We start from the raw sequence: 22,879 nt of genomic DNA, 5'->3' as shown, positions 1-22,879 counted from the left end.
ATGTGTTAGCCATTCTCTTTGAAACAGAAAAGACTATTTCAAATATTGACTGAGCAATAGGAGAATCTTAATATTTTGAAGGTAAATTTTCAGACACCCCCTCCCCCCCCCACCAACAGCCCTATCAGGAACTGGAATTTGTTAATATTAAAAAAAAAAAATAGAAATGAAATTTTAAACAGTTGTCTTTAAAAAAGGGCCTTACTAAAATGTAATGTCACAGTACAGTTCTACACCTCCATTTGACCCTCACGCTTGCCATAATTAGGTATTGGTTGTAGTTGGTGTCTGGAACAACTCTTGTGCGTTATTTAGGGGTATATCATCACTAGTTTCTTTTCTTCTCTCTAGAGCTAATTGCTCTTAAAAACACAGTCTTTTAAGGGACTGATGCCTAGGGATTTACCCAAAAGGTGGTATACCGCACTTTTTGATAACTGGAGTCTACTATCACTGTTACAGTTCTAATAGTTTTTATGGGCTGCCTGACCATTATGGAGCATTTTACGTTTTCAGGGTATGGAGACCTGTGGGATGCAGTTCATAGGCAGAATTTAGTTTAAATTAGTTGAATAGCTTAATTCTGTTATGTTTCAAATCTGCTTGGGTCTCTGGGACATTGCAAATTGCTTCTTAGTGTGTGCTAGTAATGCTGAAGGCACTCATTAATGAGCTCTTCCTAACCGTGGACAAAATCCTGCATCTGGACTATGATCTCCCACGACAACTGTGCAAATTGAGCTTGTCTACTCCAAGAAGGCTGCTGTTAATTTTTATCACTCTTGGAGTCCCAGTTGGGTTTGGAGACCCCACCTCTTAGGGGTTCACAAAGCAGGGACCCAAAGGCCCACCGAAAGGGCACAGTCCTAGCCTTTAGCACAGGTAAGGTCATTTAGATGGAGAAGTTTGATGCAAGTGGTGAATCCTCCTGCATACAAAACTAAACTTCTCCTCTGCAATTCCCAGCGTCACCGTGGGGTGGCTGAGGTTCAGGCTTGTGTTCTTTTCTGCCTTTTTTTCCTCTAAGTTTCTTTCCTCCATCTGTGACTGCTCTGTGACTCTTCTGCGGCTGTTCAAGCCAATGTGAGTCTAAGACCTGACGTAATCTTTTATACCTCTGGAAAGGGAATGTGAAACCCAACCAGATTAGGCAGGCAATGGTTTATGCTCGCTTGGTAAGGAAGCAAAGGACAGTGCTTGTCATCTGCAGTATGTTCAGGATGTGCATTTCTGCACTTGTGCTGTGTGTGATCTGCTGGGCTTGTTGCTTCAGTGACTTAGTGTTTGCATAAGGGGAAGACGCCCCCGGTCAGTCCAGCTCCACCAAGATAGCATTGGCAGGTTGTAGAAAGACATAGTTCTTGCCATGGATACAGAGCCAACTCCAGCGATTGCAGGTTGGAACAGCAGTGCGGGCTGTAGCTTTATGACGTATATTAGCAATTGAGGAACCTGACTAAATTCAGGTCTGTTTCTGGATGTGCTGGTACCAGCTTTGGCTAAGAGGAGGTTTTATTTCTGAGAGGTGTTTCTTAGTTCCCATTTTCCTTGCATTTTGTTAGTGCAACACTCAGCTGTTAAAGCTTAGTCCTTGTGAGGACCGGGTTAAGATTATTTGGAAACTGAAGTTTCTTTTGAAAATGTGGTGCCTGAGTAGCGCTTTACACCTAAGGTATGGTATGGGTGATCTTTGATCTGCGCTGCCCGCTTCTTAACTAATCAATGCTTAAAATCCTCATTTTAAAGGGTTTGAGATGGGACTGCTTAGCAGATTGCCTCTTCTTGCTGCATAATGGTGTTATGATCAGCACCTGCATACCAGACTCTATGCTCCTAAATTAAGGGAGGGAGAAGGAATATTCTGAGTAAGCCCTATGTTTATAAAAACTTGTTTCACAGGCTTAATTTCACCTCGATGTGCCCACTTCACCTTGATCTACCAGAGCCTGATTTGTTAATCTTAACAAGCTGTAAAGTTCACATTGTAATTTTTTCCCCTTTCCACCATTTGGGGAAAAAGTACGCAGAGGGCTTTTAAAGGATTGAAATCGGGGGCACTATTTTAGTATACCAGTCATATTTAAAAATAGGAAAACATCAATGTTGTAGATTTTGCTATGACTATTATGTGCCTTAATTAGAATTTCCTACAGCACCCCAAAGTATTGATGCAAGCTTTATCTTGAATTGGATACATACAATATGTAACGTCCAGTAATTATTAGTGGTCTCTGACTTCACCGGATAGGTATCTGATTATGAGTTTAAGCGGTGTTCCCAGAGCCACGCACAGCAATTTTTAAATGATTCCCGTGAATCATTTCCCCTCTCTCTACACAGAGGGAGGAAAATGCATCACCCCTCCCAATATGTTTCCCCCTTCCCTTCCTTGGCAGCCCTTGACGCAGATCATCTTTGAACTAAAGCTGTAACTCAGGAGCTTCACCGGTTCTCTTAGCTGCCCGACACATCATAGCAGAATGGGATCTCCAAATTATTCCCTACTACCAGTTTGCCCGTCTTTGTGGCAGCCCAAAGAAATCAGAAAATATGTCTCCTCCTCGTGCCTGTGTCAGGAGCTGCTGGAGGGAGGTGCAGGAGCTGGTTAAACCTGCCTTCCCCGTATTGGGGAGTCCTCAGCAAAGGGAAAGACATGTGAGGTCTCTGCCCCTTGGGACACCACAGTATTGGGTGTGGATTGGGGATGCGTCTGTTTAATTTCCTAGAAATAGTCATGTTTTCATCTTTGAGGAGGACCACAGCCCCAGTGCCTAGGATCTACGGAGGAATCTCCCACTCCACTGCTGCCTGTTGTCCTTCGATGTGTTGTTGTTGCTTTGGTGGCTTTGGGGTTTGTTCTTTTTTCTTTCTTTCTTTCTTTTTCTCTCTCTTGCTCTTTCTTTCCGTTGTGGCAGTCTTGTCTTGTGGGCTTTGTATTCTCGCTGTGGAAAATTTTCCTTGCAGTCTCAACTGGCTGTATTTTTTTCTCTTACTTTTCTTCCTCGCTCCCTCTTTCACCGTGCCCTATCTTCCCTCCTTGTGCTAGTTTTTACTCCTCCCTTATTTTCTTATCCACGTTGAGCTGAAAACAGTAACGTGACCTGACAATTTTTACGTCATTCCAAGGTTTTTATGTACTTCCATAAATCTCTTCATTACTTTTTTTATTGTTCTGTCATATATAGGTTTTAGTTTTTCCTCTACCTTATTAGTCTGGGGATCAATTTTAGTCTACTATGTTTTATTAGTAGTAAGGGGAACAAAATATCTCCTTTTTCTTTGTTGGTTTGGCACCATCTTCAAATTACCCCTTTTCTCTGTTCGACTACCTCTCTTCCTTCCCTGGAGAGTCTGCTTTATGTCGGACCGTCTGTTGGTAGTGAACTAGGTATGATTTCATCAGGCAGTAGGCAAAAATATACCCCACTGCAGCGAGAGAAGTTGTTTTCAGCTGGTATTCTACTTTTTTCGAGCTTGGGGAGTATGGAGTGAGCTGAGCCACCATTACTCTGGGGACTGTGAATCTTTCTTTCCTTCTGTCATGTTTGGTGGCTAAATCTGAAGCTTATCTTGAAGGCGGATTTATTTTAGTCATACTGATAAAATTATACTAATATAATTAAACAGCTATGGTAACGTCAGAGAAAAACTCCCATGCACAGTCACACCAGCTCGGGGATGACACAAGCTAAATCAGGGGAAAAAATGAACAACTCCCCCAGCAATTATATTGAAATGGGTGTATTTCCATAGGAGTTTTTATTAGTCTAACTTTATGACGATTCAAGCCATATCTTGTCCCAGAACGTCTTCCCCATATAAACAACCCTGAAAACAGTAGCCAGGACTGTCAAGCTGATGCTTACTTCAGTGTAGCTCCATTAAAGGTGTAGAGCTATGAGTATCTGATGAACTTGATCCAATGGTTTTAAGTGTGTCTCATGTTATATAACTTTTTTTTTTTTTGGACGATGGTACCTATAGAAGAGAATTAGGTTTTGTACAGCAAACTTTAAGATGAATCCAGACATCTTAAAGTAGTTTGCAAAAATAGGAGCAAGCTGGGAGCAATGTTCTAACCCTGTAAGGGGTAGCAGTAGACATTTTATCACTCAGCAATAATCCAAGCTTTTTTGTCAATGTTAGAATCTATTTTATTGAAAAAGAATTTTGGCAGGGACACCGGGAATTGCTGCAGACTCTTTCCAAAGGGGCATTATGAGAGGGTCTTGGTTCTTGGGTGCCTTTTATCACATGGAGCTTCTTACACGGCACTCCACGTGAATGGCCAAAGTAAAATATTATCAAAGCAACCTCATAATTTTATATGTCCACTCTCTGGCCATTTGACACAGTAGGAAATAAGCTATGCATGGGATAGGAGAATAAAAAAATAGATCTGCAAGTGCAGTGCAGAGAGAAGTGTTAATACAGCTCAGGTGGTAATGTAATAATACAGGGAAAGGCATTAGCCTTTAAATATTAAATTATTTTCTTATTAAAATAATTTATGTTCTGATTTTTGAAGCAGAGAAACATATTGCAGAGGTGGACGATTTAGTGCATGAGGTACCAAAACTTATTCTTAGTATAGACCTAACTTTTCTCCTCAATCAGTGGCATTTTATTTTCTTTTATCCCATAGCTACACACCTGGGTTTTCGTCAATACTGTAAAACAGAATTGAGTTTTTGAAACTACTATTTTCCTCATGCTCATTTCCTTCGGAAAGCATTTAAAGTACATGTGCGGTATGCAAGCCTTCAAGCAGCCCCCAATACCCCTTTGATACACCATTGTGTTTATATGTACACACAGGTGACTGCTATGGCCATTACATAGGGTGTTTCTCCATGACATACTACTTTTGAGCTTGCCGTTTTGAATACTGAATTTCTGCAAGGATTTGTTTAAATGGTTTACTCCGACTGGAGTAAACCAAAATCTGCGGGCTGCCTCCTGCCGGAGAAGCCGAACCGAGGGATTGCGCTGAGGTCAGCGGGCAGGACGGTGTTGCCGGCAGTGCTGAAACTCCCCGGAGGTTAGCGCTCCCTATTTAACTGTACGTTCTCTGTTGGATTGAAAAGACTCCAGGTGAGGCGAGCACAGTCAATAATTTACAAATAGGAGAAGTAGTGCACTCTCTTGCCTTCCTACGTTTCTCCCCTTCCTTCTTCGCCTACAGGACCCAAAGTGTCTGAATCCCCAGATGATTCCTCCTTGCATTTACGTTTTCATTTGCTTGGTTTATAGCAGCGTTCTTGCAGCTTTTGGGAGGGGCGGCGATCAAAGACGTCCAGGCGCTGCCGTTGTGTTTTATTATTCCCGGCCGGTTTTCTCTGTGAATGCAGGTGGGAGTTTTTCAGTGGGCTGGTTTTGTGTTTTTGCTTTCTCTTTCTTCTAAGCATTTATAACCCTTTTATTGTCAGTTTTCAATCATTTTTGATAGATCAATATATTTACCTCGGTGACGGTTCATCCTACAGTTGTGCCTGTATTTTTTGCTTTGTTGTAGGGGTTATGGATAGATTTGGTGGGTTGTATCTCTGCTGTACCTCTGTTGTTGTGTGGGGATCCGAGTCACTTAACCTTGCCCCAATACCTGTATATTTAAAAGGAATACAAAGTGTTTTCATAGGTGTGTTTTCAAATCTGCTTGTTTTCCCTTGTTTCGGGGTAGACTTTGAACAATTAAAAATGCAGTTTTTGCTTCAGAAAATTTCATCTCAAAAATCTTAAATGAGACTGCTGGTGTTTTATATATGCTCGACCGTTTGAAGGGAAAGGCTCCATGAAATAGCTCCAGGAGACAGCGCAGAACCAATAGCCTTTCAACATAATATAGCAAAGCGGTGTTGGGTGATAACGTTCACCTGGGCAACTCGGAAATGAGGCAGGTCCCCCAGGAGTCCCCAGACCTGTAGCCAAGTGGATATAGCCAAGCCAAAGAGGAGAGAAAATTCTGAGCCAAAATCTCGCTAATGTCCCAGCGTAGCCAAAACCAGGCCCAGCGCCGCTGTCTAACATAGCCAGGAGCAGAGCTTGAATATGTGCAGTGTGTGGAGGGACTCAAATCCCAGTGTTGGTACAATGTGCTCCACCATTGCTGCTCCTTCAGAAGAAGAGTGGGTGAACAGGACACCTGTTGCTCCAAGGTGAAAGGATGGGTCCATGGAAGAGGAGAAGGCTGAACAAACTCCACCACCTTCTGGGATTCAGGTTTTTTCAGGACAAAGTAACATGTTATGTCAGTGGTTATAAAACTGGTGGGGGGCGGGGGGGGGGGGGAAAGGCCAAAGAACAACATGTTTTGTTACAGTCTAAGATAGGTACAATGTGGTAGATGGAAAAGCAGGTCAACCAGGCAGTGCTCTTACTAATACGACCGTTTGAAACATGATCTGTATCTTCTCATGGCAGCGAATTAAATTATTGGGACAAATCCTTGGACTTGCGTGGATTCCAGCCAGGTTTAATCATTTAAACCAGGTGAGCATATTATTATCTGTTGTAGGATATTGTCTCCGCGTGTGTCTTACCAAGGCCTTGCCCATCCTGAAGCTGTTTTCGCGTACTTCCATTTCTAGGCTGGCAAGAGTTTTCTGCCTTATGAAAGCAGTGACTCAAGTGCCTCTCAGCAGCATGGTGTCCGTTCGTAAGAGCAGATATTCCTGGAAGTCATTACTTGGGTTCGCCTTTGTTAGCTGTGTACGTCGCTCCTGTTTCTATCGGGCTTTGTGTCACAGATTTGCTCATTGTTGTTAGCAAGGATGTTACCACTGATACACAATCTATGTTTTTTTTTTTTCCTCCCTCATTCTGTTCTCTCTTTTCTGTCTCTGTTGAATTTCAGTTTCCTTTGTCTTCTGTGCGGTGCACTGAAAGAGGTTAGGAAATTTATCACGGCTCTTTTTAATGGGTTTTTAAAGTCCAGCATGACACAGATTGAATTGATTCCTGGAGCAGCAGCTTTTTCAGTATTAAAAATATTTTTATCTTTACGATTTTTCTGTGAGGAAAAAATATATGTATTTTTTTCCTTCTGGTCCTATAACAAAGCCCTGCTTTCTAGTGTTTCCATATGGTCAGGTATTAGCCACTTCCCGAGATAATTCAGTTTGGTCATGTGCATGGCTAGCATTTTTATTTTAAAGAATTCTGCTAGTGGTTTCATGATAAATGCTTAAAGCATTGGGAAATGACTTTTATTGGGCTTAGTGTGCATTTAGTAATGCATTAACAAAATTAAATGGTTTTGTGTGTTTGTGTGTATAGATCTTAAAAATGTATAGAAAAAGGATACACTACCTTAGGCATGCAAGGATTTTAAAAAATGAATCTTTTTTCGTGCATTCTGTATCCTGTAGCATAAAAAAGTGCATTTCCAGGAACTCAGGTGTTTACTATTCTTTTTCCTTTGTGTCAAGTTATTTTTAATGCATATCGGGAACGAAAAGTGAGCCTCAATGACTGGCCCCTCTCATGGCCAATCTGATAAACTTTACTTGCTTGAGTAAGGCCGGCCAGTGCTGGGCCGGAGCTGTGGGTTTATTGCAGAAGAACTAGTTGTATGGCTTGCCCACTGTTTCCCAGTTATGAAACCCTACTTTCATTTGCTTAAACTTAAGATTATCTTCATGCTGGTAGCTACGACTAAGTCATATTGTCAGTGTATTGTTTCTTATTTAACAAAACAGTGTATTCGTATGTGGAGCTTGTCATATGAAACCCATTTTGGCTTACTCATTTCATCAGGTTGTTATGTTTATGATGCTGGAAATTATTATATTGAATCTTAAGTATTATTGAGGAATTAAAACATTTTAGTATTAAGACTATCATTGTGAAAGTGCATGGATCTGCACTGACAGATCCAGAGAGCAAAGCAGAGCAAAGGCATAAAAAGCAACGTTGTGCAATATATTGTGCCTCATTGATTTAAGAGCAAAATGCCAGTAAGACGTGGTAGACTGAAAGAAAATTATGTATATGTTTATTTCAAACACATGCGAAAATAAAACATGGTAATGTCCACCACTGCTGATCCTATTTATGGGAGCTAGATGAGCTGTCCTGCCTACGAAAAAATCAAAGCTGAAGTGCAGAATCAACATGAACAGAAACAGTCTACTGATTTTTGAATGCCTCTGTTATGAGTACCTGTTTTGAAAATATGTATGAGGACATGACTTTTTCAGAAGGTAGATATTCAGTGTTTTCTGAAAGCTGTTCCCTTTCGAGTTAAAATGACTAACCAAAACTGGAGGCATGAAAAACTCTGGTTGTACTTGTGAGTCTTGGTCCTAATATGTAAAGGGTATATAAAACGAAGGTTGCAAAAATGCAGATTTATAGATGGCTTTTATTTTTACCCTGGTGCCAGATTAGGGAGGAAAAATATTAAAAAGACCAGATATGTATATTTGCTTAATTTTATCCTGGTCAGAAATGCTTTATGAGGCAGAAGTCAGATAACATAGGTTTTGTTTTAGTCATCTTGAAGGGTATTTGCTTATATGAAGTTTAACCACAAGTGTGTAACTAGCAACCTTATTACACCTGTGGTTCCATTATAGTCACCCTGTCTGATAGACTGCTGAAGGTTGCCATGCCCAAGTACCGCCAAATTGCATCGACATCTTTCCAATTTAATTTTCTCCACCTGTTTGCACACGTGTTCTGCTCTTTTTGTTCCCCACCTCTAAACTTAACCTGGAGCCTAAACTGCGACACAGGCACCCTGTCCTGCCTCCTGGGACACTGAGGATCATCCCTGGCTTCACCACCGCTCATTCGGGTGGATCCCCCAGGCTTTGCTAGAAGGCAGAAGTGTGCTGCCGCCTCTCTTCCATATGTTCCCCTAGCTGTGTTTTTGGCATAGCATCCCAGTTATCTCCCTCATCTTCAAGTACCCTGTTCTGTCTCCGTTTACCTTGTAGGAAAGGGCTGTAGCCGTGACACCATAATGCTTTCTGGTGTTTCCTAGAAATTGCTTACCTGTCTGTCAAGTGAGCCTGCTCGTAGCTTCTGACTAGAAATCAGATAAAACTCCAAGCAGTTCGCTCTCCCTCCCTTATTTTAAAAAGGAAAAAATAAAGAAAAAGACAGCAAGAGTAAAAGCTGCCCATGTACATCCTGAGCACTGCTGTCAGCTTACCTTCCTCACCCATCTTGTAGCTTTTTTTTTTTTTTTTTACCATGCTGATAAAAATAGGCAACACTGCTGAATATAAAAAAAATGGACTCATCCGAATCCATATAACTGAACACAGTGAAGGTGGTAGCGAGTAAAGTTTGGGGAAGCAGAAAGTTTGCGATCTCCCAGATGTAGCCTATTTTGGAAATAGTAACCCAGTGTCCTGGAAATAGTATCCTGATGGGTTTTCTTGCAGCATATGGAAAAGGGATACTTGGGTATTGAATTAGGTGCAAAGCGCCTGAGCTGAGGCTGCTCTCACACTGTGCCTCGCAAACCCACAGAAAGGCCAGGCACAGAAATATGCTGAAACCCACAGGAAACGGCTGCCGCAACAGCACAGGAGGTCAGTCAGGCATACTGCGCTTTAACGCGCGCAGACAAAACAGGCTTTGGTGGAAATGTCACAGTCCAAACACGAGTTAAAAAAAAAAAAAAAAGAAAAAAAAGCCCCAGACTAGTACAGCCCAGGCTTGGTGGGAAACATGATGGGAAAAGATTTGGAAACCTTCTTGTGGCAGTCTTGCCAAGTTAAGAGCGATGAGCGTTTTCAGCATCACCCAGTCGAAATAGCGCGGTACTTCCAGGCAGGAGGAGCGACTCCTTTCTTATTAATATCGCAGCGCTTCTCATTTCCAGTAGCATCCTAGAAAAACACTCTCCTATTTACAGCTTTCGTTTTGCCGTAATGAAATGCAACGCTGATGGTAGCTAATCAACGCTGGTGAGACGATGCAAGCGCGCGGAGCTGCGGTGGTGGCAATCATGCTAGCCCTGTTGCCAGGATAAAAATAAACGGAGGCAGCCCTGGGAGGCGGAAGCTCTCCAGCTGCAGGGAAGCGCGGCAGGAGCGCCGCGCGGCTCGGCAGGGCCCTCTCTGCGGGTTTCTCCCGCGGCCCGCCTAGCACGGACCGACTCGCTTACCTCTCTCCATCCCTTGTGCTGCAGCTCTTCCCAGTCTGTTGAGGCGGGCGGGAGGGGTTTTTTTTTTTTTTGTGTTTGCCGTGCCTAAACTCTGCCCTCGGGTCTGGACTCGGATTTCCACAGAAAACCAAATGGACACAGATTGCCAAACGCACTTGTATAATTTAGAGGGTTTCTTTTTTCTTTCCCCCCCCCCCCCTTCGTGGCACTTTGTGAGCTTAATTTAATCCCTGTCATTTCTTATATGTGGGTAAATGTCATCTATTTCATTTCATGAATGAATTAACACAGCCATGCAGAGCCTGCGTCTCCCGTGCTGTTGGCTTGGAAGAGGGGGAAGGGATTAGGAAATGAGCGCGATGCCCTCGAGTTGCTAAACCCCGGCCTGTGTTAGAGACGCCGCGGAGCAGGTCTCGTTTGCACCACCGGTGTAAGGTGCTTGCGAGACCCCACCAGGTCTGTGCCAGGTAACGGCCCCAAGCAGTCCTCCTCCTCCTTCCCGTTAACCTTAAAAATACTACTTTTGTAGCGCGAGTCTTTTACTGGACCTGGTGGTGGTGGAGCTCCTTTAAAACCAGCTGCGCTTTTAACAGTGGGAAGAATATAAACAATCCCGGGGTTTTCTTCTTTTTTTTCGTATTTCCTTAAGCATGCCAGGAAGCAGAGGTCTCTTGGCAAGGTGCAAGTCTGAGATAGCACAGGGGTTCTTGGTTGGTAGAAGGTAGCATTTTTAATCCCGGGTGCGCGGACAAAGAGGTGGATGCACAGCAACACAGAGCAGCACGGGCAGTATGTGCGAGCCGCTGTGCGTCTTGTTCCGTGATATTTTTAATACAGTGAGGAATTAAATCAATAGTTCTGTGTGCTTATTTTCAAAGCTTTCATGACTTGGAAAGCAGCATAGTTCATCGAAAAAGGAAATGAGAAACAATTTATTCTTAAATAGAAATCACTGTGGCCGTGTCTTTTTTTTTTTTTTTTTTTTTTGTGAATTTGCACCAGGGACGGGATTATTCTTAGGCTAAGGCATGTCTGTGCTGGCAGAGCTGTGCCTTGAAACTTTCCTCTGTGGCTGAGACTGCTCAGTGCTGTCACTGCCTCGTTTTCCTGTGCAGTAGCTTCACCTATTTCTATCGTTATTATATATGTATATATTTTTTTCCTTCAGAGGTAACATGTGTTTCCTAGCTCTCTAATCCAGCGGTGCTCTGCCTGTCAGTGTAGGAAGGGCACGCCACGGGTTCAGCTCCTGGCTTTCCAGCCGCCGTCCTCACATCCCAAGCGAGTCGGCATGAGGTTTCCGGGCGGGAAGGGCAACTGAGGAGCTCTGCTCCCGCCCGGGGTCAGCAGGGCAAATAGGGGACTGCCTGCGGTTGCCTGTGCCTCAGTCTCCCAGCTGTAAAAGAGAGGACGCTCTTCGTTTGCCAGGGTTGTTTAAATTGTAGGCTCCCCCGGGCCGAGGGTGAGCCTCCTCCTCAGGCAGAGCTCCTACCAAATCAGGGCTCGGGGACCTCGGAGACCTCTAGGTGCTTAATATAACACCAATGAGAATTGGAGTCGCCGGTACCTGGCAGTTTTTCCTCACTCCTTTCCTTTCCGCGCAGCCCAGAGTAGCAGTTTCTGTGGAGACTGCGTTTGGGCTGTGCAGCTATTAGTTACGTATCATTTAGTCCTATAGGATCTGAACTGCCTACAGGAGCTAAAGGGGATGGCGTTCGGGACACATCAATTTGCTGACCTCTGAAATAATTAAGCAAGCAATGCCAGTTTTATGTCCGGTTTTAAACGAGCGGCACGCTGTTCGTTTTTGCATTTCTCTGCCTGCTGTGAATGGATGCCTCTAATAGAGGCAGTGGGGTTGAGGAACTTCTTTTCCTTTGGAAACGTCTCCTCGGAAAATTAGCTTTTTCTCCTGTATTCCTGTATCTTTGCATACTTCCCCTCCTTCTCTTTGTATTTTTTTGTTGTTGTTGTTCTTTGTTCTTCCCTGAGGAAGATGGAGATAATAAAATTTTCTTTCTTCGTTTAGCTTCCCAGATGATCTTTGTGTACTTTACCAGACTGCAGCATAGAAAACAAAGCCTCATTTATTGCCTAACAGCATATATATGTTTTATCATTAATGTGATGTTTGAAATGCATGGGGCTGATAACAGATAGGGAGATCAAAGTCGTCTGTCAATTGACAGCAGCGAGCGGCTTGCAGGTGCTTCTCATGCCAGTGTTGCACAGAAACATGTGGCCCTTTGCCGTGGCGTACAGTGCATGCGCTCCGTTTTTCCTGTGCAGCAAGGTAATGCTTCTGTGAGCTTTGCTCCGAGAAAACCGCTGTGGCTCGGGAGCTGGGGGATGCTGCTGGCAGCAGGCCACCGTGCGCTGTGGCCACAACCATCTTCAGAGTGCAGAAAGGGCGACGTTAAATTGGCCCTTCAACTTGTCGCCCACAAAGACGGCGGCTTCAAGGGTAGCTTAAGGGTAGCTTGATTGGTGCCATAGCCTGGGAGCAGAAACCTGGGTTCCCGGGGGGGTCCCTGTCAAATGCTGGAAAGGGAGATGACGGTGCATTTTGGTGCTGCACCAGGGACTAGGTGGCCGATGCCTCCCAGCTTTTGGTGGCCGCAGCTGCATCAGGCACGAGGTGTGGGTGGGCAGAGGTCCAGCCTGTGGGACTCCGAGGAAAGCAACAGTGGGGCGCATGCAGAACAGCAGAAAATGTTACTGGATCGCCGTGTGGTCCGCAGGATAAAAGATGACACATTTGCTGAACGGCTTGATGATTGCAAAGAGGACCGCGATGTCCTGGGTGAAACCTGGACGTGAGGCAGAAGCCTATGTCCCTTTCATTAACTGTCGGGTCAGCAGTGCCGTCCTGCTCTTACGAACCCAGCTGCGGCAACTGCCCGTTCTGCGTTTGCAGCCTTTCAATTTATTAAAACGCTCTGAATACACATCAACTTCCTTGGCTCAGTGTGCTATCACGTAACCCCCTTGAGCTGCAAGCCCCGTGGTGAACACGCTGGAAGGCAGCCTGGCTTTCCTGCAGCTCCTGCGAGGGGGAGGTGGGTGCTGCCTGTTGAAGGCTTCTGACAAAACCAGTGGCGCAGCCCCCGGGGTGGTTGCGCAGGGGTCGGGCTGCCCGACCACGCGCAGGGGCCGCTGCAGGAGGCTAACGCTGTCCTCATGCTGTCGATGTGCCGGTACCAGCTCTCTTCTCTCTCGCCTTTGAGCAGATCTACATCCACGGGTCTAGAGCACGAACTCTTCTCTGGTTTGGGAGGCAGCAGTTTTAACTGAAATTTAAAGGAAGTTACTCTACCAGTGTAACTTAGGTAACTGCGGCCTCATCTGCACTTGAAAATCATGCTCCTGTGTGGGTGATGAATTTTTATTTTTACCCGTATGGCAGCATTAGAGCTGATTCTGGTGTGGACAGAGTTATATTGCTATGAGGACTCCATACTGCATGCACATGTTCTTGTTCCTTTATAGGAGTGAGCTAGATTAAGAGTGTTCTTATTTCACTCCTAATGCTCTACATGAAAATATAGCAAAGGATTGGGTCAAGCAGTTTATTTGTACTCTATTGCTGTAGTTAAAGGTAGAACGTTTGTGTGTGGACAAGCCCCGAGAAAAGATTAACCTGGAGAAAGTTAATAAAAAGTGCCATCCTAAATTATTCATGAATCCATTTGTATTATGCTTGCTGGGAGGCCTTTGTTTTTCGCAAACTCTTATTTATTAAAATCTGACAAGAATATCGGTTTTTGTTCAATAATAAATCTAAGCCTGTGTGAGGCTGGTGATATCCTTGCATAGTAATACAGAATACAAATAAAGTTACATGGCAGGGTGAATACATTATTTGGGAAGCATAGATTATTATTCAGGAGAATTTTCTTTTACTTGCCATTGGAAAACAAGTAAAGAAATCCTAATCAGGAGATATCCTCTTGGTTTGAGATGAAGGACTTGATTCTGCAAAGGATTTTAAGTTTTTTAAAACTTAGGTATTCAAAGTTAAGTGTCTTTCCAGTGTTTTTGCAGGTTCTGGACCTGTGTTTGCTAAGTGAAATAGTTCAGACAATCTTGTTTCAAACTTAGTTCTTCTCATCCTTTTTCCTTTTTCTTAACTTCAGGAGAAGAGCATGGAAGTCATGCTCCTAGCGTGTAGATTTTGAATTTTCCAAAGCATATCCATACATGCCCACTTCCTTTTGTGCCTTAGAAAAGGTTAGGAAGATTATATGCAGAAAGCAGGAGAATGAAAAGAAGCCAGGAAGAGAGCTTTTGCTGTTTGGGGTGAGGATCGTCTGAGTGTGCTTTACCGCAGTCATTTCTTAAAAGTAGGCAGAACTTTGCTTAAAAAGCAATTTAAGATATTTTTTCAGTATTTTCAATTTATTAGTTTTAGGAGATTTTTTTCCCTTCTATTCATTCTCTTTCTCTGCCCTTACTTGTAACTGAATTCAGTATTAGGAAAGGAAAAATAGGTGATAGATAGAAAGACGGAGAAGAGTAAACCAGAAAGAACGAGCTTGGCTATGGAAGCAGAACTGGGAGTTCTGGTGGCTGGACTGAGCTGGAGGTTGAGGAATAGATTGGTTTGCATAAGCTTAATATGAAAGTAAGCCACTGTCTCATAAAAGCAGCTTGAGTAGGAGATGCTCCTGTCCCACATTTTAGTCCTGGATACCTTTAAGTGCAAGGTGCACTGTGACATGTGGTTGTGAGTATCATGCCTTTACTCCACTGGATGGGAGCTGGAGCTCTGCAGCTTCCCAAGTTTGAAGTGAGCTAGAGCTGTCACACATGGGCTTTGTGTAACATACTGTATGGTGCCCCTTAGTGCTAACACCACAGGAACCCTGAAAGGTACAGGCAGAAGGGATGTCTAGGATATCATCCTGTTTTGCCAAAGATTGGTCAATTCACTGTTTAAAATGAGGCCACAGCTCTCCTGTGTGCATGAATTAGGGTCTGAGGAAACGTTTGAGCCTTAACAGGCGGCTACTTTGTTATAGCTGGGCAAAGTGAGTGAGGTGGAAGAGGTTTGATTTCAACGCTGAAGAAAGTAAGAACATGTAGATCCTGAATCAGAGGTACAAGTGGAGCCTGTGGGTTGGATTTGGGAAATAGCAGTTCCCTCTGGAAACTCACTAAAGGACACAAGAAGATGTCTTCCTTCCTTCCTGAAGACTTTTTTTCCTCCTTCTTCTCTGCCATTTGCTATGAGCTTTGGTACAGATGTCAAGGTAGACTGCAAAACCTTGCTTTCCAGCCAGGATATTTGTCTGACTTGTTAGCCCCCGGTGAAATCAGTGCTGCTGCCGCTTCATTGCCATGGGAACCTTCAGTTACTAAATTTAATCCAGCCCAGGGTTTGCTTGCCTGTTCTGTTGCTGCAGTGTAGACAGGTGATAAGCAATGTATCGATACTGTGGTATATCACGGCAAAACGATTAGGCGACGATATTACCGCAGCATTGCAGCCTCTGCGGTATTGCTCTTGCATTCTGCTCCGAACTACCTGGCCTTCCTGCACCTCCCGTCATCCTCCTCTTCCTCCCTCCCTCCCTCCCTGCAGAGCAGAGGCAGCGCTGTCTGTGTGGTCTTTCTGGTCCCGCAGCGGGCAAAGGTAGGGCCCATAGGCAACCTCTGCTTGCTGGTGGTACTCCCTTCTCCTCGCTGCAGAGCTGCCAAGCATGGGCTGCCCACAGGCCGTGAGGGATGCATACGGCTGGGGAGGGACTTTTTAAAATGCCTTTACTGCAGCCGCACCGTGGGGCACTTCTGAAAAGGGTCATGGTAGACAGGGCTTTGCCACGGAAAGGCATTTCATACCACTATAACTTCAGGATAAAGGATCTTGAAGTTCTTGCAGGGTTGTTTGGGTGGTTGGTTACTAACGTTTTGCCCTTCTGTAGTTTAATTTGGTGATGCTATGTCACTTCACATGAAATTCAGCAGTGAGCATAGAGTGCCTAAAGGATTATGCTAAGATGCTGACTGATAACTGATTAATCAGTAAGAGGTTTTAAACGGTGTCCTTTGAATTCCAGGACCGTGCATCTTAATTTAAAAACTCATAATTGAAAGGGATGGATAAAGATATGGATTTACCCACTGTAACATATTTTCTGTGATATTTGATCATACCAAGTATTTTCAAGCCAGCAGAGGCATTTTAGGACAGGTGATGATTCTCTGATTGAAGTAACCTGCTAAAATGACTCTCCACTTTCTTTCTTTGTAGGTACTACATTGGTCGCCAGATGTTTGTGGTGGTCTCCACGCCAGAGATGATCAAGCATATCTTAGTGACAGACTTCAATAACTTCACCAACAGAACTGTAAGTAGATAGAAAAGTTGTCTGTGTGGAAAGAAGTGGTAGTACTGCTCGTTTGAGTTTGGACCAAGAGTGACTGCAAGAGAGCTGGATATAGAGGAAAAGATGCGCAACATGGTTCAGTAAAACTTAGAGATATATAAACCCACTATATACGTTTTGGTCAAAGACTTCTGTTATCAGGACGCTCTGAGGCTAAAACAGAATGGTGTTAAAAGAGCTGCTATGCACCTGTGATTGAGGCACGGGGTAGATGCTGAATAGAGAGTGTTTCAGTATCCAATTTTGCTACTGTCCTCCTGTGAAATCCTGGGGAAATCACTCAGTAACTCTCTGCCTTCGTTCCCAAACTGTAATATGGGGACAGTATTACTTCCTTTCTCCCAGCCATGGTCTGTTTTGTATTTTTAGACTTGCTGCGGCAGGAGCAGGCTGCCTGGGACAGGGGCATGCCTCCTGTAGCTAACATATGTTGCTTTATCGTATTTGTCGCTGTGAAAATAACAAATGGCAGAGAATAAAGTTGGGTTTAGCAAGGACTTATATGTATTCTGTTGATTACTTATTTATATACACGTATATATTAAAAGCTCTTTTTCAAGGGCTGTTTGGAACAAATAACGAAAGGGGAATGGCTAGAGCGATAGTAAAAGATTTACAGCTGTTCCACAACCTTTTACAAGGAAATACTGTCACTCTGACCACACGTCGCCTCAGTATCATCTGTTCTCTTCTTCCTCCTGGCCCCTTCCTGTGCTCAAACCTGCTGAAATAAAACCACATGTATTCAGGAGGGCTGTGTACGCCCTTAGAGGAAATGTCATCTCTGATCAGCGATCTGCCTCCTCTGCCCAAACCATCAGTCTACTCACAGATTGTCCACTGTGTTTGCTTGTGCTGGTACATAAGGTCCACCTTGTGAATACCTGTATTTTAATAACTACTTGTACCAGGGTCCCTTTGTTCTGCTTATAACTCCCATCTGAATGGAGGAATCGCAGCATGCGGGTTTCTTAGACTGAAGTTCTCGCACATCATATGGGTCCCTTCCCCGTTTCTCTGTATTTGAAAAAACTTCCTGTCCCTTTCCTTCCTCTGTCCCCAAGCAGGAACCCTATCTCTTCTTGTCTGCACCTTCCCCAGATTTTCTGCCTTATTCATAATGTTAGCTGACATCCAAATAACAGCTCTCTGAAATTAGAGAGCATTCCTTTGAGGATACATCGAGATATTCATTCTGCTCTTAATTTTAGTCAGCCTTGTCATTAGAACACATCTGTCTGTGCATTGTTAGCCCCCTTATATTGGCAGAATTTTTCTTTCTGTTAGGGCTTTTATGGTTTCTTTCTCTTTCCCTTGGTTGTACAGCTGTCTGTCATGGTCTATAACACTTGTGTTCCTCTCTAAAGTTCAGGTAATTCAGGTTGCTATAGCCAGTGTCTCACTTCCTTTTTTTTTTTCTTCACCAGAGATCTTTTAGACACAGCTGTCTGTAGGTTCATATCTTACCATTAGCATTCGACTGTCCCCTGAACCGTTGGTGGGTTTTCTGCACAACACCCTGTTTTATGTGCAAGGGACCTGAGGCACAGACAGAGTGGTATCCCCAACACTAACCAGAAAACCTGTGGCAAATGAGAAAATTTAATTCCGACCCCTTGCTCTAGCAAAGGGTGCAATTTTCCCACTATGCGCTGTTGCTATTTCTGGCTTGGTTCATGCCCCCAGTCTTATTCAAATAAACTTGTTTTGTCTTATATGCTTTTATCTGCTTGTTCTGTGCTCTTCTCACACAGTTACAATCTTTCAGGTGGTCTTATCTCCCTCATCTTGCACTTTGTTCCCTCTCTTCCATCCGTTGCTCTTCCTTTCCTGAGAAAGAGCAGCTTTCCCTTTCTGGGTTCTGCCACATCCAGGTCTGGGGTCTTTTTCACCTTTTGAATTTTTACCCTGAAAGCTGCCTTTGCTCTTGAATTCACAGTCAACTCTCTCAGTGAAGTGTTTTGTTATGGTGTGTATTAAGGTATCTGTACAAAAGTAAATAATGTTGGATGGTATGTAATGAAGGCCAGTATTCAAATGTGATTTTGATTGTATGTGAATAATGGTAGCAAGGTGAGAGCAAGAAAAGCACTTTCCAAGTAACAGAATTCTTTCTTCTCCTATTGACTGAATAAATGTCATTTTAGGGCTTTCAATGGGATTGCCACTGTTTATATTAAAATTACTGAAAGCAAACTCCTTCACTTTAAGTGAGAGTTTCTATTTGCCAGTGGAGAATTTAAGGAAGAGGGATGTATTTTGTATTTTATTTTACCCCTTCCTTCCCAAATGTTCTGCTGATGAGTGGTTGTAGGAGTCCCTTTGGAGTTGGTGCTCTGCACCAAGCTAGGCTAATAGATTTCAGTCCAGACATGGCATACGTGTATTATTTCCATCCCAGGCCTTTTTTGGCTTGACAGTGTGAGTCTTTCAGGGTGAGAAGGATGGGGAAGGGGATGGGACTGATGGGTTTGAACAGTCCTTGGGAAAACCCATTACAAAACCCACTACATTCCCCTCTCCCCCAAAAGCATTGCCAAAAACAAGATCTGTACCTCATGTACCAGAGGGGAAATGTCAGTTTATTAACCCAGAGCACCCTGACATAATACACTGTAGCAGTTGGAGCAGTCGTATGTTAACAGTGTGTCACGAAACTGCATGATGTGTGGCACTAATTCTAAAAGCTAAGTGTATTATGGGGTGGAAGAAGGTGATATGCCGCATGTATTCTGCTGCTCTTCCAATTATTGCTTTTATATGTGTGTGTGTATGTATATATATATATATATATATATATATAAAAGAGACAATGGGAAATTGTACTTGTGAAGTGTTGTAAACAATGTACTTGGCAGACAAGAGCCGACAGGATGATGATTCATTGAACCTGGAGCTTTTATTAAAGCTGTCTATAACGTGATGCCATGCCTTGTAGGAAGAATGACCTTAATCCATGATTGTCCACTTGCTGGCTACTTGCTGAAAGTATTCGAAAGGTCTGTAGGAATCACAGTGGTTTTAATCTGCTGAGAGGACTCTTGGAAGAGTTTGCTTAGTCTAACACCTAGGCAAGAGATTGCATGGTTCAGTGAAGGAAACAGGTAAAGGTCTGTGTCATGCATGGCCTTGGGGGCTCAGTTCAAAGTGTATGAAGACACCATGTATAGATGTGTCACTGTGATTGGAAACTGCTTCTCCCCTTGTGCCAGGCTATTGCATATGGGGATTCCTGATCCGGAGCAGTTCTCATGGAGTCAGAGAAGACATCTTTGCCTGATTTTCTTCTGGAGGAATAGGGAGGGTTTACCATCACTCCTGAAATAATGAAACACTCATGTTTCTCCTCTTTCTGCTAGAAGAAAGCTGGCATGACATTCTTTTGGCCTTGAAGGGACCTAATTATGGTTGTACTGGTACTGGCAGTAGTTTTGAGTAGCTTAACTTGATTTTTTTTTGTATTGACTCGTTGAATACCATAAGGATTCCTTGTGTGTGGAGAGGAGCTCCCAGCACTCCCCGATGGTGGGCAAAGCTCAGTGGGCCAAGGTATGGCAGTATCACCAGGTGCTGGATTAATTGGCCCTGTGCCTGCTGAATTCGAATGTCTACACTTGACAGCTGTGGAAAAGGCAATGTCTTGTGGTCTGTCTCCGCCTCCAGAGAGACCTAGGCCACTTGTGCACTTTTCCCACATTGAGCTTATCTGCTCACTCATTATATGGACAAACTAGATTTTGCATGTGAACAGAAGCTAAGCTATTGTTCATTTTATGCGTTTATGTTTCCCTTTGACGTTATACATTTCACATCTTCACTATGAATATCTTTTGAATGTTGCTGTAAAGAGCATTTTAGGCTCCCTTGTATCGTTTTTGAGTTACTGATTAGTAATTCTTGTGACAGAAGTATATGGTGACTGCAGAACAAATCTGCTTTAAGGTTCACTTCATTTTTTAACAGGCAGCTAAGTCTAGCATACAGGCTGTTATTTGCCTGTAAGCATGGGGTATATTTTAGTGTTATCCATGTAATCACAGGAAGGCAATAATGACCTCCTATTTTTCCACTTAATTTTTACTTGATTAAGGTGAGTGTTGCAGCCATTTAGAAACAAAAAAGTCTAGCGTAATGTACCCTTATACTTGAGGCATATGAAGTCTTTTCCCTATGTTTTTAATTACAGTCTAAGAAGAAAAGATGAAAATTAGTTTATAGACCTTCTAGCCAAAAAAAAATATGAAATTGATTTTAATTTAGGTTAACCGTGGAAACTTCAGCCAGAACTCTAGGCAGGGCTCTGCCACAGTAAATGATACCTTCTCCTCACATGCGTGGTAAATTGTCTCTGGCTTAGAAGTTTTCTTTTAAGAGCACTAACACTGTTCCTTAACTTTTTTCAGTTGTGTTGCTGTGTTGTGTGAGACAGGTTTCTGACGTTTGTTGCATTCTGCCAGGCAAGATAATGATACATAATGTATTTTCCGATTATTTTTAATTCTTACATTGAAAATTTATTTTTGAATTAGTGCTTGGGAATCGTTAAAGTGTACGCTTAAAAATGTAGGAGCAGAATGTTCCGGCGCAGCAATTTGAAGGGAGATACGGCAATTAACCGGTTGGTCTGTCATTTAAATGACAAATCGTCTCAGAAGCTGCAGGCCGAGTATTTGCCCAGAACACAGGCCAGTGAGCCCTAAGGCAGAGGTAAGTGCTGGCTAGTCAAGGCTGGTCTGACTGCAGAAGTCGGTGTTTCGCTGGCATTACTACAGCTAACACAAGTGGAAACTAGTAGTTGGTTCAGACCAGATCCTGAACTCTGCATCCCAACCAACGGGAGGAGGGTGACTTTTTTAAATACACAAATCTATACCTATTCCAGTAGCTGTAATATATTGCCACTATTTTCTCATCTGGATTTTTGCTGATATAGTGCAAAAAGTAACAAATACTGGAAAAACAACAAATAATAATGAATAATTTAAAACAACAAAATAGTAGCAAATAAGCTGATGTAACATGGCCCTACAAATTCTTTGTATGCCCCAGAAGGAAAAGGAGTTGGGACAGCTCTCTTCCCTTTATGCTTTTGTTTATCCTACCCCTTTCCCCCTCCTAATTCATCTGTGTGGGATGTGGTTATTCTTTTCATATGCATACTTAGCATGTTACACTGTGCTGTTGGCCTCATCTTTACTTTGTTATATCTTTAAAGCTTCCAGCCTACCTGTAGCATTAAGCAAATCATTTCCAGTCGCCAGACTGGAAGGGGGCTGTTTGCAGCATCTTGTTCATCTATGGTCCAGAACGGCTGACATACCGCTGCATCAGCCGCTTTTTCTGATCTCTGGTTTGAGGACAGAGCAGCAGCGTGAAAAAGGGTGTGTGCATATTGCAATCTCGAAAGCTGCATCTGGATTTTAGGTCCGGTCCACAGCCAGCACAATCAGCGTAGCTGCATTAACTTCAGATGCCCCTACCATGACTGATACTGATGATGCCTCTCCGGAGCTGGGCTGAGATACGCAACTGCCCGAAAACAACTTGGTGACTGGCCACGTGTGTGTGCGCTCTGGACCTTTTGCAGCTAGAGAGTCAGTTGCATTGAATTTTACTTGACGCGATCTGCCTTGGTTTTCAGAGTATGCGCATTGCCAGCGTACAGTTGCCCAGCTGACGTGCTGTAATTCAATGAACACAAAAATTCAATTGTGTACCCAAACCCATATCCAAGCCCTGGCTTATGGCCTGGGCCATTTTTTCAGTCCTCTCTCACAAACATGGTTTTTGTTTGGAAAAATAAAACCACTAAAATATTCATTTGGAGACATGTCATTTAAAAATAGTTAAGGAACAAAATGTTGTTTGCTGTTGCCAAAAACACACATACACGCTGTCTTGACCTCGTACCCTTGCTTGTTTAGTTTAGAAATGTTTATTTTCTTCAAATTAAATGTCAGAGAATTATTTCCTGTCGTGACAATGTCATCATCATCATCTCATGTGAAATTCTTGGTTTATTTCCAAACTGCTGTTGCAAAATGCCATAAACTCAAGTTTGTAAACGGATGACTAGTGTGCTTTGTTAGAGGCTCACCTGCCCACGGGGGCATGGTTTGGAGCAGCAGTGACGCACAGTGTGATGGTGGGTAAGTCAATATTTGGAAAATGATTCGTAGAACTTAAGAGAAAAAAATTAGTGAAATATGTATCATGACATCTTCTTTTTTCCATCCTTTGAGCTCACTGTACACAAGTGATGTTCCGTTGTGAGCTAATAATTTCATTTTAATCTTTAGTTTTGAAAACAAGCTGGTTTTTTGAGGCAGTGGGCTGAAGGATGGTGATTTCTGTCTTTTTAGATCTTATT

At 43.2% G+C, this 22,879-nt stretch overlaps 1 protein-coding gene across 7 annotated transcripts in view; it reads left to right on the top strand.

Moving 5' to 3' along the window:
• The window catches only part of TBXAS1 (thromboxane A synthase 1), a 242,680-nt gene that overhangs the window by 97,211 nt on the left and 122,590 nt on the right, over nucleotides 1-22,879 (top strand). For all 7 annotated transcript variants that reach the window (XM_068944738.1, XM_068944757.1, XM_068944767.1 and 4 more), the window contains one exon: nucleotides 16,374-16,470. In XM_068944738.1, coding sequence (XP_068800839.1) covers nucleotides 16,374-16,470 — 97 coding nt within the window. The remainder of the gene's footprint in view (nucleotides 1-16,373; nucleotides 16,471-22,879) is intronic.

This window comes from Struthio camelus, chromosome 1 (assembly GCF_040807025.1).
Source record: "Struthio camelus isolate bStrCam1 chromosome 1, bStrCam1.hap1, whole genome shotgun sequence".
Classification (NCBI taxonomy): domain Eukaryota; kingdom Metazoa; phylum Chordata; class Aves; order Struthioniformes; family Struthionidae; genus Struthio; species Struthio camelus.
The sequence above is the reverse complement of the archived record's forward strand: the minus strand, read 5'-3'. Positions and strand labels throughout refer to the sequence as shown.